The following is a 16,279-nucleotide window of genomic DNA, read 5'->3' on the forward strand; positions in this document are numbered from 1 at the left end:
ATGTTGTGGTTTGAGACTGTCCTAATTCTTGAAAACGTCTAGGAATCGATAAATTGTGGTGTTCAGCAACACTTGCCTGAACGGTAACAATATTTTTCATTACTTCGAGCGGTTCTTTAACTTATTGGCGCTTTAGCATTATGTGAAGAAAATGTAATATAATAAAGTTCTAAACATTACTGAATATAATTAAAAAAAAAATTAAATATCATGACAAATTAAACATAATCGAAACGACACTTAGAAATCATATCATCGCTATAGGAAAACCTAGAACCTTTGTCGTTGTTCTCAACAACCGTTTTCTGCGACAAGTCAAGGTGTTCAAAGTAGTCAGAGTGATTATACATATACTCTTCTTGTCTAAAATGTTCCGCAATATGACAAACTCTTGGAGAAAAAAGTTCTTCTAAAGCAAAATCCCGACTTTCAATGAATTTATCACCTTCATTAAATAAAAATAACCAATAATAATACTATTTAACACTTTGTGCAGATGTTTACTCACTTCGTCACTCCAATCTTACCATAAATTTTGGCTGTCTGAAATCTGAAAAATATTTTGTTTCTATTTTTAATTTAACCGAAATGTCAAAACATGAATAATAATCTTCGGTAATTAAATTTTATTTGCCTTTAAGTATTTGCGAACTCAAAGCTTGTATTAAATATTCGCGGAAACAAAAACCATAAAAATTTTAAATGAATTCATATTGAACGTGAAATAACCAAAAACGGAAATTCAACGGTTTATAATATAACTTAAAAATGCTGGTGTATTATACCATACATATGCATATGTATGTACATATGTATATATGTAGAAAACACATGTGCAATTATATGTGCAGAGGCTCTTGATATTTTATTCAGAGCAATCGCCATTTTGCGGGTCAAGTTTCAGAAATCCACCGTAGAATAATTGGTCTTGCATAAATATAGAGAAAAAATACCGTCTTTGCATACTTCCTATATTCGCATTTTTCAATAATATTAATTATTTAATTTCAGTGCGCACATACATTTATGTTCATATATAACCTACATACTATATTTGCGCGCTCTGAAAATACAAATTTAAATTTTGAAATTCATACTACCAAGAAGATTACGATTACGACGGTTGTCCGAAGATTGACAATTGGATATGTTGAGTGAGTTCAAAAATCATAGGCTCTTAACCGCCAGTTGTTGATTTCAAATGACTTTTGCAGTTAATAGAAATATATGGTAACGGGTGATCCAAGTAGAGTTATTTTATCAATATCCTTTTTTTGACAGATCACGCGTGAGTCTTGTTAAGCGGTCATGTTATTTTTATACAGTATTGGACAACGTTTACAAATCGTTCAACTTTATTACGAAAATCACGTTCTGTAAAGGACATGGAGAGTCAATTCGTCGCCGTTTGCAACAACTCGGACTTACGTCAAGACCTTAAATAGAAAGCGTACAAAATACTGCTTGTGCAAGAACTGAAGCTGCTCGACCTTCCCAAGCGACATCGCTTCGCTCTATGGGCTCTTAAAAAGTTCCAAGACGATCCAACGTTTTCGAGCCAAATTTTGTTCAGCGATGAGGCCCATTTTTGGCTCAATTGGCATATAAACAAGCAAAATTTCCGCATTCGGGATGAAGAGCAACCTGAAGATATCCAAGAGCTGTTTTTTTATCTAGGAAAAATAACGGTTTGGGAATCATCGGTCCATATTTCTTCAAAAATGATGATGGTGAGAACATAACCGTCAATGACGCAATACGCGTCGTTTTCACCGACTATTTGATACCTGAAATTGAAACTCGTGATGCCGGCGACACTTGCTTCCAACAAGACGGCACCATTTCCCACACACCGCATCAATCAATGGATTTATTGAGAAATCACTTCGGTGAGCAGATAATTTCATGCTTTGGGACGGTCGCGTGGGGATATGTAAATTTTAAAGTCAATGCGAACAATGCCAGCCACGTTTCTTTCGCCAGTTATCAGTCGAAATTCTCCACAGAGTCATTGAAAATTAGGCTCAATGGATGAACCATCTAAGAAGTAACCGCGACCAATATTTAAAAGAGATAATCTTCAAAAAGTAAATGACAAGGAATGTTCTTTCGAATGATAATAAACATTCCTCATTAAATTTGAAGTTTCTGTGTTTTTTCTTTAAAAAAGTTAACCTCGAAATGGATCACCCTTTATATGGTTAGATTCTACGGAATTATTAGCAATCACGATGCACTGAGGGTATTCAAAATAGAAAATCATGTTTCCATCAACCAATACACACACACAATTATAGACATTTACTTCATTCATAGGAATTACTTTGCATATTAACCGGCTTTTTGCGAAGAGCAACTGTTTGACGACTTTTTCATTTGTTTGGGCAAATCCAAGCAAACAAAACAAACCACAAAGCCCACAACAACTCCGGCAATGCTGTCAATTTCATTTTTAATTAGAACTGTAAACAAGTTTAAGATATTTCAAATGCCCAACACAAGGCACTGAAACTTGTTAACGCGAAAGACAGGCCGCCGGTGAAAGAGTAATCAATGGTTAACTTTACTAAACTATGCAACAACACTCTGATAAACACATGACCGGCAAGAGAATACTAGCACACATCTATAGTATGTATATGTATAAAAGCTGGTAGAACGCTCAACTACTGTAGTAGAATTCCAGTATTTCTAAGGCGCCTGACTACCATCATTTTATGGTTTAAATAGAGCAGAAGAACACGCTGTTGAAGTGAAAACTGTATTTAAATTTATATGTACAGGCACTTCTACACACGTCAAAACAGCCGAGATAACATTACAAATTTCTGAGAATTGATTTAAACTCTTTTAATATTTTTATTGAACGAGGTGCCTGAAAAGCTTAGGGAAAAGAATTCTCAGAAAGCTTTTCCCATTTTTTCTCTCTTCAAGAACTCCCGAAATGTCAAAAAAGCTTTTGAAATTTTAAGAAACAAGCCTGCACAAACAAGATCTTGATTCCGATCGTTCAGTTTGTATGGCAATTATGTGCTACAGTGATCCGATCTGAAAAACTTCTTTAGAAATTGCATTTTGGTCTTAGATAACTCGTCTAGTGAAAAGTTTTCCAGGAAAGTATTTGACCCAATCTAGGGATCTAGGGTTTCCGACCTTCATGGCAAACTTAATATACACTTTTCAGGGTATAAATATGCGCATGAGAAAACGCGGAGGAAAAGCGCTGCTGAGTCATACACTGAACGTATCGCTTTCTTAAGCTCGGGTCCTATCCGAGTTCTATTTGTATTATATGAGTATATTTAGAGACATCGTCGCATAATATAGGCCAGTTTATATACGCACGGGGTCGCAAGTACAGAAATCAGGAACGGATTGCACGAAGCAACAAACTAAGGATACAATTAGAATCGCTTCTTTACACTAAATAACGGTTAAATTTCTTGAATTATTTCCTTCCCTACAAATATTTGCAGTCCATGAAGCCTACGTTCAAAATTAAGTGAACTTGGACCACATTCCCGACTGTCTTGGGTGCTTTAATTTGCCACAAACTTTCCAGCTCATTCTTGTCATAACGTTCTTGTTGCTTACAACTGCTTTTTGGCCCGGCCATTGAAACATATACATGCAGAAGTATTTATCGCAGGCGTAATTACACTTAAGAATCGCACACCAATTCCATTACCAACTTTGTATCGCACGATTTTACCCATTCGGTAAAGGTGTACTTTCCACATTTTTTCTTCTGCTTTTTAATCACTTAAGGAATTGTAGAACGGACAACGTCTCATCCGCCACAGGCAAAGCATGCGCGCGCTCACGTAGACCAAGTTGTTCCTCCGGCTAATCTTCTATTTCGAAGCAAAATTGCTGCTTTCATCTGTGGTTTCGATTTTATTATGCACGCTCGACTCGCTGCCATTATAAGATTCTATTTCATTAGCCAATTCCTTGAGATTTGTTGCATTTTCTTAATTCCTTCTTCATTCCTCACTGAACTGTTGTTGCATTGGTATGCGACTAACCTTTTTTGGGATTACACAATAAATGAGAAAAAACTAAAACCAAAACCATAGAAACAGCAACAACACGAAAGCCGTCATTCTTTCTAGCGCGGAAGGGCTCGTGGTCGCGAAGATCGCAGGCTCAGATTGTAGAGATGCGCTTCAAATGCCTAGCTGGCTTTCGCTGTTGAATCTCAGGTGTCGCTTAGCGTTTGCTTTTTACCCTCCCTCTCTACTGGCGTTGTGTTTTATTAGCGTTTTTGTTGTTGTGGTTGCACGATGTTCCTATGATCACAGTTATGACTTCATTTTCCCACATACATTTGCGGAGCGAAGCTTCAAATCCATTGGAAGTTAAAATATAAATTGTAATTTATTCGAGATTTTTGTTTATTTTCTTCTGTTTGTTTGTGTGAGTGTATATATGTATGTGTGCTGGTGTGTATTATTAATAGCAGTGATGCTGCGGTTTTCAGTTTTCAAGCATTTTGCAATGCACTTCAATGGCGATGCAATCTCTCAACTGTAAAAGATATAAGCCTGCATAAAAGTATGTGTATATATAAGTTATATATAAGTATATACATATATATGTAAGTATGTTGGTATTGAACCTCTTGTCATCCAGCGGGTGTTGAAAGTCTTTTATTCACGGTTTAAAAAAATACTCTAGAGCTGACTGACCCTGACTTTGTACAAGTCCAGGTCCTTTTTGATTACTTATACTAGATAGCTTCAGAAGCTGGCCGACAGGGGTAAAGCTCGAAAATTCTATAAAAATATGCGGCGACTAACAGAAGATTTCAAGACCGAAGCGTACTCTTGTAGAACCCGCAAAGGTGATCCAGTGACTGATGCCCAGAGCATACTAAAATTATGGAGGGAACACATCTTCATCCTACTGAATGGCAGTGAAATCATAACACCAGGAAATGGTGAACCCGATTCCCCAATCTATGACGACGGAGCGAACGTTCCAATGCCCGACCATGAAGAAATTCGAATAGCAAATACCCACAGGAAGATCTGATAAGGAGCATACATCAGCTTCTTTGTAGAATATGGTCGGATGTGTGAAAGATTTAAGCCCACCGTCAACAAACTGATCAGTCTGGTTTTAGGTCTGAACAACAACAACTGACCATATAGTCACCATGCGCAAATCCTGGAAAGGACCCACGAAAGCTTGATGGACACACAATCTCTCCGTGCTGTACGAGATATACGACGACATTGACATAGTTTAGCGAATTATAAGACAGTGTCTACGTTGACTAGGTCATGTCGCCCGTATGCCCGACAACACTCCAGTTCTGAAAGGATTCGACGCGTACTCGCCGGGGGAAGCAGTGGAAGATGAAGATGGTCTACTCCGTTGGAAGGACCTGGCTACACTTGGCATCTCCGAGTGGCGAGAAGGAAGAACGACTGGCGCGTTATTGTAAACTCGGCTATAACCGCGTAAGTGGTGTCTACGCCAATAAAGAAGAAGGGGCGCAGTCTGTAGAGTTGGTTGGGAGCTGTCTTACCAGCTGTCCATTTTATGAAAGTATGGTGCAAACAGAACTTCCAATTATAGAAGAATGCTCCATTTTTGTATAAAATTGTTGGCTTTACTCAGCTCTCTTGGAAACTTGGAAAAAGTAAGGGTCTTAAGGTATCAAGTTTTCTGACAGATTTAATGGACCAACAGCCTGAAGAACTTTGTTGATCCGTAGAGACAAAGCAATACAGTGAGGAATATCCAAAATTTTTACAATTCCGTAGATTATTGTTGCAGTAGTAAATCCAGTGTTTTACTTTTTACCAAATACGAAGCTAATGAGGTCGAAGGACAGAGAACACGACATACTCTTAAGTTAACCAATAGCAGCTCTGCGCTTATGGGACACATGTAGTATTTTACCAGACTTTAGAAAACGACGCGGTGTATTTATGGTTCAATCTTATGCGGGAATGTCCAGCATTTGCGACTACTGTTATCAGGAACTTTAGTCTTTCAATAAAAGTTAATCAATTTGGGTACTTTTAGCAATGATTAGTATTCTAACCACAGCAACTAATGTAATTGGAACTCTTAACGTACAATGGTTAAGGCACTATTCTACAAGTGCCTTAGAAATGCCTGAAGCCCTTAACAGTGCAAGTTTCAATGAACTTCCGATGGAAACCCTTCAAATAAACCAGGAACGTGTTTGAAATATATTAAGCTCGTATTACATTTGATGAATGTACATTTGTAAATACGGAGCAGCACATGTTCTAAGTAAATATGTACGCATTTACATATGTACATACATATGTACATATTTACACCCAGCAGTGCGTGGCAGTAGCCCCGGTTCTCTTTGATACTTGTTATTTCCGGTAAATAAGAATTTGGTGCAGACTATCCCGGATCTCACCAAAAAGCTTTAGATAGTTTTGGACCAGATATTGATGTATGTATGTACATGTGTCTATCTTATTGGAATGCTAAGGAAAATGGTGCTTAATGAGCGCCCTTCATTTGTACCCCGAGATAAATTGACAGGAGTCGATTATCCTCATTTCTGTAAATGACACTTTGGAGCTGTACGGAACCACGACATTTCACTACTTGGTACCCAACATGAAGTATGTATGTATTTATGTACATTGCTGTTTAATTAGAACTCCAGCAGTCGCTTGTTTATAGCTCTTTCCCCATTGTTGGTCGTCTGCTGCGAAAAGGTGTTAACTTCAATGGTGTTTTACATTAACGGTGCACCGCAACGTTTTACCTAACTGCATATGCACATAGGTTTGTACACATGCGAATCGCATTTACTTAGTACCGAGTACTCACTCCATAAACATATTTTAACACTTGACTAAGTACAGACACACACGCACACATATGTACATAGCTTTGTAGTACAAATACAGTTTTATAGCGAAACAACTGTGTTTAATGAACAGCCAAAGAAGGCAAAAAGAAAATACGACGCCAACAACAGCAACAAGGCGATAAAATAACGACAACTTAGTGAAACAAACAAACGAGGCATTAGACCTTAGACCTTTTTAACAACCGATCGTGCTTTGCTTTTGCCTACTCCTTGGTTCTTATGCGGCGCACGACGTCCCAACTGCCCCCACGGCCCAGTTCATTTCGTCACTCATCATTCCAGTTTCGAGTGGAATACTTGCGGTGGAGGCAGCCAAGCCAAGCCAAGTTGAAGTTGAAGTTTAAACCGCTTTCGTATAACCTCGAGCTTACGGTTGTATGCAAAAACCAACAACAAAGGTTGAAAACGCCAGTAAAAAAACGAGACCGCAGTAAAAGCAACAAGGGAAGACCTAAAAGAAAGGAAAGACAGACAGACGGAACATTGGCAGTTAAGTGAGTCACAGCTGCGAGCTGTGCAAAAGCCAGAGACAGTTAAATTTTTTGAATTCATCTCGCACCCGCTTGCGAGTGCTTCAAACAGGAGGTAGACGCGAAGCTTGTTTAATATACAAGTAAAACATGGAAAGCACACGAATTGGGTGCAAGAATACGGCCGAGTGTTGAACTGAGTTCGCGAATTCGGCTTTTGTGCAAACAGCTGCGCCAGCTGACGCACTTTATAGTCAGGCATGCTTTAGCGTGGGCATAGAAGGGAATAACTGCGATGTCAATAAACGCCGTTGTCGACTTCCTTGCATTTACAAACAGGCCTGCAGTTGAATTGAGCAGCCGCGGATACAAGGATTGGATGGATAGTTCGATGTGGTCTGTGGAAGTTTAGCTTGTTTTACTTCCAATTGGAAATATTTATTCCAAACGATGCTATTCACAGTTCCTTCATTGAAGAATGTAATGTGTCGGGTATTTCATTCCCTAATTGTGTCGAAATGGGTCACGTGGGAGAGGATACCATAGATTTGATTCAATGTGTTTTTTAAAGCAAGATACCCTAGCCTGCAGCCATTTTTGTTAAAAAACCAAACCTTAGTCATTTCTGTGCTAAGAGCAAGAAGTTAATACACAAAGAAAGAATTAATTCGCAGCAAAAGCGATTCCACGAAAACCATTTAAATGTAATGGCAAGTTGGTATCCAGGAAGACGGTAAGGCGAATGGTAACAACACAACTAAACAGCCAACCATTGGAAGCACTTATCCTCGACAATCAATGCAAACGAGAGGAGGGTTCTTCAAAAGTTAGTAATGCACGAATTTTCTGCACATACATACATACATACAAACATATGTATATCGTTTTATGTACATATGCCAATGTATACGGCAAAACAAGTAGGAGCCAAGCATTGGCCATTAACATGGGTAATTCATGTTTGTTGTTTTCAAGAACCTTTAATACTATAACAAACGGGAGACGGGTCAATCGAGTGAATATATACATACATGTACTACTTTTAATGGTTGCATTAGAGTGTCCCGTTTGTTCTAACCTGTTCCTGGAGTTAAAATTTTAGTCCTTAACGGTTAAAGGGTGTAATTTCTACCTTCGCTTTGTGCACCTACATACATATATATAAGTTCCTATCATATTACTTTGAAAAGATCCTCTAATTAGCCAGATTTTCAACTAGCCTTCACCAGAGTAATAGTGCACTTGGTTTTGGGACGCTAATGATGTTCAAAAAACATCGAAAATTGTGTCCAAACCTGGGGCTGCAAGTCAGGTATCATCAGGTGGGTGTATACCATGATGGTAAGGCCTTTTGTCACTTATGGAACGGTTGCTTGAGCATCGAAAACAACACAGTCTTCGGTAGGCCTTCTGTGCTTCAGGGGCAATACACACTTGCGCAACCGCAGCACTTGGAATCATGCTGGGTGCCGGGGCAAAAAGGGGCGAAGAACCATGAATTCCGTTGGGGTCCCACACCATAAAGGAGTTGCTCTGCACGAAGGAGAGAGTGGGCAGAGAACGGCTTTAGCAGCAAATAACAGGAATGAGCCACGCCAAGTTAGTATTAGGAGGTTACAGCCTAGCAAAGTTTAGAGATATGATCAATCTTCCCCTAGACAAATTCCGTCTCCTTGTCGCGATCTATAGTGGGTACTAAAGGCTCAAGGAACACTTGTTCAACATGGGCATTGCCTCTAGCACAAACTGCCGGTTTTGCGACATGGAACCGAAAATTCCAGAACACCTGATTCTAAATTGCCCAGCATTTCGTAGAAGCAGGCTCAAAGCATTTGAATCCATCTACGTGGATAGAGATCACAACACCTCCAACGCGCTCAGTAAGCTCCTGGAATTGCTCAGAGTGCTGGACCATATGTGATATAGAAGAGGTCACAATAGACCATAGGTCGCAGTGCAAAATTTAAATTATTTACTATCCATCTATCTAGGCAATTTACATTTGTTGAGTGGGACGTTAGACGTTTATGATATTTACATCCCTAACTTGGTTATATAGTAACCGGAACGAACGGATTTTTATCCAACCAAGCACTGTCAACTCAGCACCATTGCTCGAATTTACGTCTGTAACGTTCCAGTGACTGCAACAACAACAAAGATTGTTTGGCCTCTATTACAGGAGCACCCTACCGCAAGTGCAGTAAAAGTGCGCATGACCAAACGCGAAACCGTTGAAAGATCCAAAATGAATCGCAAAACGAGTCGAACATGTTTTAGGGAGATTTCCTCGCCGCACTTTACAAGATCACACACTCACACATCTTAATGTTTCGTGTATATATACATACATATGTATATTAATGTATACATGGACGATTCGCAATTACTTGGTTGACCCCGCAATAAAAGCAATGTCCGCCGTCTTGGCGCCTCCCTTTTACCTTTTATTGGTTCGTTGTTTTCGCCTGCAATGATTGTGGTTGCCTCAAGCAGGATAGCACAAGCAAAGACCTTCCAGTCATGTAGTCACTGAATTAACGCGAGTCCAACAACAACCGATCAACCGCACATTCACGTTCAACGCGCAAAAGCAATTTCACTCGAACTCACATTGGTTGTTGTAATTTATTTAATATTTTTATTATTATTGCTGCCTGGCGATTTTTTATTACTCCACATATCCACTTATTCTTATTTATTATTATTTTTCCTCTTCACCGCTTCCACTTGCTAAAATATTCTGACTTCACTTTGTTAAATGCACAGGACCGAAGCGTTGGCACGTCTCAATTTTGACGCTTCATTTTCGCTGCTTTTTCCTATTTTTGTTTTTTTTTTTTTCAAAATTGCACATTCAAAAACTCATTATTCATGCGTATGTATGTATGTATGTACATATATAGGTATGCGCTCACTAACAAAAAAGGCTGCTGCAAATCAAACGGCATTGGTGACAACAACAATGCCAGTGCAGCAATTGTTGGCAAAAGAAGGTGGCAAATGCAAACGTTAAACTCTGAAAAGCAATAATTTTTGTTTGTAAATAAAACACAAAGGCACACACACACACGCGCGCCCACTTCGCCAACTCGACTTCACGTTTGAACACTCAGAATCGCACTGAAGCAGAACACGCCGGTGGGGCTCACTTCCAGCCGCTCAGCCGCTCAATGAGACAGCGAAACCACTTTCGGCGTGTTAAGTTTGCAGGTGAGCAGGGCTGCTACACGAGCGCCAACGGAGCTGAGTGAGTGAGCAGCTTTTTTATCACTGCCGCTGCTCCACCACATTGGACGCTCTTTTGAGTGTGTTTAGTACTGAGACAGGCATGTTTTGAGCTCCACAAATATGATCGCATCCAGAGGTTCCCAAACTTGTTGTGATGATAGAAAAACACACGATCATAAAAAATCCTAATTCACAATCACAATGCACATTTAACTGTATACATATCTATGTTTATCAGAGTGGTATATTCATATTAATATTTATATGTATTTGTTCTATTGCACTTAGAAATAATACATATTCTGCACGTCTTTGTAAACTTACATATTTCCATACCTACACACTTTGAAAAGCAATAATTTGTCACAAGGTGCACAAAGCTAAGCTTTACATTCGTAATAATAATAATACACAATACTCATAAAAATATTTGAAAGTGGCTTCGTTCTACAAAATAACGAAATACTCCGAATCTCCAAGCAACATCTTTACCACTACGCGAATTCAATGCGAACGCGCTATGTCCGAGAAGAAGTTCAATATATCTTGTATGTTGAATTCTAAGGTAATCATCGCCCCCGCGTAGCATTTCTGTATGCGTTCTTCCAAAAAATTGTACTGCGCAATAAACTCCTCTTGCATGGCGTGCCAAACTACTTGCAGCAGATTCTCCTCCTCGCAGAGGTGTTTTTCGACTTTTTTGTAGAGATTCTCTAGACCTTTTTTCACCTCACGCGCTGGGTACTGGCTGATAACTTTACGCAATTCTTGCTTAGAGAACGCCATTTGGTAGCTGATCTCCGTCTCTTTGACACCTTGAGCCACCTTTTGTTGAACACCTTCAAAGAAGAGCTAAAAGTAAATGCATATGTGCATATATATATAATTCAGTGTTTGCAGTGTTAGAATTCAGAAATTTACGTTTAGTTTTTCCAACGGACGCCCAAAATATTGTATGACATAAACTTTCAACGCATCAGTATAGCGCATTTTAGCTTCCTTCTTCATTGCATCCAGACCGGGCACCTTTAGCTGCGCCAATAACGAGTACATGTGGTGGTAGTTTTCCATGCGCACGACTTGCGACGGCGTTTTCGGGTGCTCTTGCGCATGCACACTGATGCTTTCAAAAATGGAATTCACCAACTGTAAATACCACTTTTCCATATCAGTGCGACGATCCGATTTCCGGAAAATGCCCTCGGAAGTTTGTGCGAAATACTCGAAGTTCTCCACGTATGGCAAGATGCCACACTTGGAACGCTTAGGCACTTTAGCTTCTTTGATCGACAAAAGTTGTTGCTGCATAAAACGGTCAAAGTTTCGTTTTACCTGAACCAGCGCCGAGGCGAAGGTCATACTAAGGAAGGAATGTGTATCCTGGGCGGACATGACGTGCTGCGTTAGGCGTACAAGCACGTAAAGTGAATAGCTACAAATAAATGCAGGAGTGAAATTAATATTCAACAATTTGGATTTCATAAGAAAACGTACAAACTATCAATGCGTTCAAAGCTTTGTATAAAGCTCACCAGCTCCGGCTCTAGGCAACCAAATAAAGCGATCATCAATTTGCGGACCTCTTCGTTTATTTGACGATCTATTTTCTTCTGCGGAAATCCTACAACAAGAACATTAAGTATAAACTGACAATGAGAATAAGTCAACGAACTTACCACTTGCATCGCCTCCTCCACTTGCCGATGTGGGTGAAGTGAGAAGACTCGCGGAGTCAGTGCTTTTTTCTAAGACTTCCAAGGTGGTTTGAGTATTCTTCGATGTTGGGCTAATTACGTCCATTTGAAAGAAGTTTATGCAGAACATCTGTTCTTGTAGCGCGACTGGCTCCAGTTCCGCCAACACTTTTTCGAGTACTGAATCAAAGCGTTCGCGATCTGCGTTCTCCACTCCTGGCCCCCATTGGTCACGATTCACACCTAATGTACCGTAAGGTGCTGCGGATATAGCGGATTTTTTCGATGAAGCTGATGTATCAAGGTCTTCACGAGATGTGCGCAATTTTTCGGATATTTGAAGTTTAGCCTACATGAAATTTCACTAATTATTCGAAAATTTGTAGACGAAATTACTGACATACCAAGGAAAAAAAGTTTCTGATATCACGTTCATAAATCTTACTTAGCGATGTGGTATATACGCGTGTTAAGCCATCATAAGTTTTGCGGTCCATAGCCTTTGTCCAATGCATAAGCTCTGTGTAAGGCGTTAGCTCACGATGTACCGATAGATGATTGGGTAGTACAAGCTCAGTACTCATTGTCGTATTGTCTCCCATCTCATTTCCCAAATGTATAAACAAGTTGTTCATAAAGCGACTAACAATTCCCGAGAACTTTGCTTTCCATTTTTCAAATCGTTTACGTTGATCCTGAACTGCTTCTAGACGAAGCAGAGTTGGGTCAATGTCACTATTCATGGCTTGTTGTAAACTCTGTGCGGCAGCAATGGCAGCTTTTCTACCGCCAACCGTTTTCAAATCGGGTTCATCCAGCGCCTGTTGATGTATGTGTGGCAGATCCAACTGAGACTGTTACAGTTTTATTAATTTTTGTTGGTTATATATTATTAGCAAACAACTTACAATTACTTTATTTAATTCTTTCATCAATTTTATGTTGTTGTTGTTAGCAATTTCTATCATAGCATTTTTACCACCAATCTTCTCCATGGTCTCTTTTACATGTCCTAAAATCTCTTCATATGAGTCCAAACGTTTCTCAAAACTATCAGCTTCAGCTATGGCCTTATCAATGTGCTCCATTAAAGCAAATACTTGTTTTTCAGATGCCAATACACTTTGAATGTTTGCCTGGAAAATAATCAATATCACAACCACAGCGCAAATATATAAATTATTTTTTTTACGTACCCCGTCTAAATCATGAAGTTCCTTGGACAATTTCTCAATAAGTTGCTCCGCGTCCTTCACTGCAAAGTCACATTCAGAAAACAACTTTCCCAATTCAGTAGCTTCTTTATCTGTAAGTGCGGTAAACTCTTGCGCTTCTTCTTCGTCATCTGTATCTTGAATATTTTTTTGTTCGGCATTCCGACCAGCAGCCAATTTTTCTGGTGATTTGTCGTTTAGCCACGCAATAGGGACATTTCGAAATTCTGCTCGTTGGGCTCTCACATACTTTTGTATTTGTTTGTATAGCACAGCAAGAAAATTTTGACGTTCGTGCAAATTTAAGGCATACCATTTATATGTTTTTTCAACTTGTATATCAAACTCATGCGTTTCAAATTGCTCATTTCGGCCATCCACCCACTTAATCTCCTCCAACTGCCAGGTACGTTTCTTTTTATACTCTCCTTCCCTTTGCTCGGACTGCTTCACTATGCAGACAGTAACTACGGGCACAGGAGGCGGAGTGGTTACGATACATAAATAACAAGCCTTCTTCTTTTTAAATGTTTTTGTCACCGTCACCACAGACAACACTCGCTCGCCACTTCCATTGAAGAGCTCTTTCTGGAGAATGTGTTTAATATTTGCCAAAGTAGTCAGCATTATAAATACTAAAAACGGCTCCCAATTTCCAATACAAATTCTAAAAACTATGCAATATCATTGAAAATACAAGAAAATTTATAATCACTATGTTCGACGCCCTATTTGCAAAATACCAATTGATGACAGCTTCGAATGCCAAAGCCACCAGCTGATAGTCGCGTTAATAGTGTTGGAAAGTTCTTTGATGAAAGATTCGATATTCAAATATTTTACATATTCCAATGTTAGAATTCTTTGTAAAACAACATGAACTGAAATAATGGGTTTATATTAATTTTAATAAAGACTAGTTTCTATAATAATATATGTTTAATTGTAATAAAAATGTGGTATATTTTATGTGGTGCCGAGTTTCGAATTAAGCTGTCGACTTCGAAAAGTAATATTCGAAGATACAAATGTCAAATATTCTAATACATTTTTCTTGCAGTTTTTTCATCGAGCTAACAACTGACGTGAGTGAGAACTAGAAAATAAATTATTCTGATCTTTAGACATAATCATATTTTTACTTCAACAGGAATAAATCAAGCTACAAATATGTTGGTGCAGCACATTTTGAAACAAGGCCTTTTGGTTAAAAACGGTAAACACACTTTCACAAAAATTCAATTTCTAATAACCCTAGTGGTCATTACATAACCTTTTCACTAATTTTACAACCAGTGAAAATGTTCTACGAGCCAAGTTTAGCAAAGGAAATAAGTAATTCATTTTATTATTTTAGCCGGAGCTCTGTCGCGTGCAGCATACCATGGTGGTCATCATCAACAAACTACCTTGAATGATCTGCCCGTGCCAGAAGGTGATTGGCAAGAGCAACACTCCCGCCAGAACGCCAAGTATAATGCGTGGTTAGTCGGTGGAGTTCTTCTCTTAGCGGGCACCATTGGTTTCGTAAGTAGACACAGTATATTTCGGAAGCATGATCTTAACTTTTTTTTATATCAGGTTAAGACGTCTGGAGTTATCGAATTCAACAGCAAAGCACCAGAATCGCTTGACTAGAGAGTTATATAGCCTAATTCCATGTAATATGTGACTTTTAATAGGCGTGCATTAAAATAAGGCTAATGTAACCGACGAAGAGTTGCTTAAGTGAAAACCATAATGTTGAGAAAAAATAAAAGTCAATGTGATGTGTAAAAAATGTACTTTTTCTTTAATAAACAGGACCATCATCAAGATTGTCATCTTCTTCATTATATGATTCACCATTATCGAAATAACTGTTACCATAATCGTTTTCATCATCCATCTCTTCGTCTGCGGGCGCTTCCTAGAAAATATATAAGATATCAAATTCGGTTTTATTCGTTTTTTGCCTTTACGACGCACTTCCTCCTCTTCGTGTTCGGAATCTGATGAAGCTTTTGTGATATCTTTTTCGTCTTCATTGCGTTCTTTTTCCTCCAGGACTTTTAGGCGATCATCAATATTTTTAGGCTTCTTGGAAACAACTTTATCGCCTCCTGCAACACGACGTTTTTTCTGTGTAACATGTAATTCAGTTGGCATCATTTGCCAAATAAAATCCGCTTTAGTTTTCGTTTTAGCATTTTCAACCGCGGTCTGCAATATTTGAATGTTATATATGGATATTATATGTAAATATGTCATAAACTTACCGCCCATTGGTCAGAATAGCTTTGTAAGGTACTATTTGCATTTGGAATTTTAGGAGCAAGGAAATAGGGAGAATCGCGCATATGATTAAGATATGCCTCCCTCCAAAGTATTTGATAATTTTGTGCCGCTGTAGTCTATAATAAAATATAGTTATAATCAAACATAAGATACATACAATGCGACTAATAATTTATTTACCTCAAGTTTAACCGGTTTAGACATAAGTGGAGGAAATGTAGGCGGAGGCGCCGTCTGCACTTGTGGAATATCCTTGCCTATACAACCTAAAGTCTGCAATTGCTCTTGAGTAAGGGAGCCAGTTTTGCCACGTCCTCGACCTGCCATTTTTACTGTCCTGTACTAAATGAATTTATCTTACTTTAAATCATATTCATTTTCTATCTTATATACCTTCTTAAAATCACATCAAAATAATCGAAACTAACCTCACATTTTCATTGTTTTGATTGCCTTTAGAGTTGTCGATGCCAATATAAATATCCGACATTGTTGCCAAATAAAGTGAAGTACGTT

General features: G+C 38.7%; 4 protein-coding genes across 7 annotated transcripts in view; 1 reads left to right on the forward strand and 3 right to left on the reverse strand.

Annotated features, from left to right (window-relative positions):
- The window catches only part of LOC120776536 (sodium- and chloride-dependent glycine transporter 2), a 74,443-nt gene extending 63,972 nt beyond the window's left edge, over positions 1 to 10,471 (reverse strand). The window contains exon 1 of the mRNA XM_040107270.1: positions 9,792 to 10,471. The gene's annotated coding sequence lies outside the window, so the exon portion shown is untranslated. The remainder of the gene's footprint in view (positions 1 to 9,791) is intronic.
- A 333-nt stretch (positions 10,472 to 10,804) lies between these two features.
- Positions 10,805 to 14,236, reverse strand: LOC120777841 (exocyst complex component 1). Its single transcript, XM_040109377.1, has 7 exons — positions 13,469 to 14,236; positions 13,181 to 13,408; positions 12,677 to 13,126; positions 12,255 to 12,621; positions 12,073 to 12,199; positions 11,500 to 12,010; positions 10,805 to 11,430 (listed from the first exon to the last, which is right to left on the reverse strand). Exons 1-7 carry the CDS (start codon positions 14,111 to 14,113, stop codon positions 11,083 to 11,085), a joined length of 2,676 nt encoding a protein of 891 aa, XP_039965311.1. The 5' UTR covers positions 14,114 to 14,236; the 3' UTR covers positions 10,805 to 11,082.
- Positions 14,237 to 14,524: 288 nt separating this feature from the next.
- LOC120778665 lies at positions 14,525 to 15,266 on the forward strand. Its single transcript, XM_040110594.1, has 4 exons — positions 14,525 to 14,571; positions 14,637 to 14,702; positions 14,844 to 15,013; positions 15,068 to 15,266. Exons 2-4 carry the CDS (start codon positions 14,657 to 14,659, stop codon positions 15,122 to 15,124), a joined length of 273 nt encoding a protein of 90 aa, XP_039966528.1. The 5' UTR covers positions 14,525 to 14,571; positions 14,637 to 14,656; the 3' UTR covers positions 15,125 to 15,266.
- On the reverse strand, positions 15,253 to 16,255 carry LOC120778664 (DNA-directed RNA polymerase III subunit RPC7-like). 4 transcript variants are annotated; one of them, XM_040110591.1, is made up of 5 exons: positions 16,192 to 16,255; positions 15,944 to 16,105; positions 15,745 to 15,879; positions 15,455 to 15,688; positions 15,253 to 15,395 (listed from the first exon to the last, which is right to left on the reverse strand). In XM_040110591.1, the coding sequence occupies exons 2-5, from the start codon at positions 16,088 to 16,090 to the stop codon at positions 15,279 to 15,281; spliced, it is 633 nt and encodes a 210-aa protein (XP_039966525.1). In that variant the 5' UTR covers positions 16,091 to 16,105; positions 16,192 to 16,255; the 3' UTR covers positions 15,253 to 15,278. The 4 variants fall into 4 exon arrangements, with proteins under 4 accessions (XP_039966525.1, XP_039966524.1, XP_039966526.1 ...); XM_040110590.1 differs by lacking the exon at positions 16,192 to 16,255 and adding an exon at positions 16,157 to 16,183; XM_040110592.1 differs by lacking the exon at positions 16,192 to 16,255 and adding an exon at positions 16,157 to 16,173 and having other exon boundaries at positions 15,944 to 16,100.
- Between the last annotated feature and the right edge of the window lie 24 nt (positions 16,256 to 16,279).

The sequence above is a fragment of the Bactrocera tryoni genome, chromosome 5 (assembly GCF_016617805.1).
Source record: "Bactrocera tryoni isolate S06 chromosome 5, CSIRO_BtryS06_freeze2, whole genome shotgun sequence".
Lineage (NCBI taxonomy): Eukaryota > Metazoa > Arthropoda > Insecta > Diptera > Tephritidae > Bactrocera > Bactrocera tryoni.

Bases quoted from the DNA above. Each gene is read 5' to 3' on its own strand.
- LOC120777841 (XM_040109377.1), bottom strand. From the start codon at position 14,113: ATGCTGACTACTTTGGCAAATATTAAACACATTCTCCAGAAAGAGCTC. The intron at 12,011-12,072 runs GTACGTTTTCTT...ATTTATTTGTAG, and splicing joins TTTGAACGCATTGATAGTTT to CTATTCACTTTACGTGCTTG. The intron at 11,431-11,499 runs GTAAATTTCTGA...ATTTACTTTTAG, and splicing joins GTCCGTTGGAAAAACTAAAC to CTCTTCTTTGAAGGTGTTCA.
- LOC120778665 (XM_040110594.1), top strand. From the start codon at position 14,657: ATGTTGGTGCAGCACATTTTGAAACAAGGCCTTTTGGTTAAAAACG. The intron at 14,703-14,843 runs GTAAACACACTT...TTATTATTTTAG, and splicing joins AGGCCTTTTGGTTAAAAACG to CCGGAGCTCTGTCGCGTGCA. The intron at 15,014-15,067 runs GTAAGTAGACAC...TTTTTATATCAG, and splicing joins TAGCGGGCACCATTGGTTTC to GTTAAGACGTCTGGAGTTAT.
- LOC120778664 (XM_040110591.1), bottom strand. From the start codon at position 16,090: ATGGCAGGTCGAGGACGTGGCAAAACTGGCTCCCTTACTCAAGAGCAA. The intron at 15,880-15,943 runs GTAAATAAATTA...ATTTTATTATAG, and splicing joins CTAAACCGGTTAAACTTGAG to ACTACAGCGGCACAAAATTA. The intron at 15,396-15,454 runs GTGCGTCGTAAA...TATATTTTCTAG, and splicing joins CCGAACACGAAGAGGAGGAA to GAAGCGCCCGCAGACGAAGA.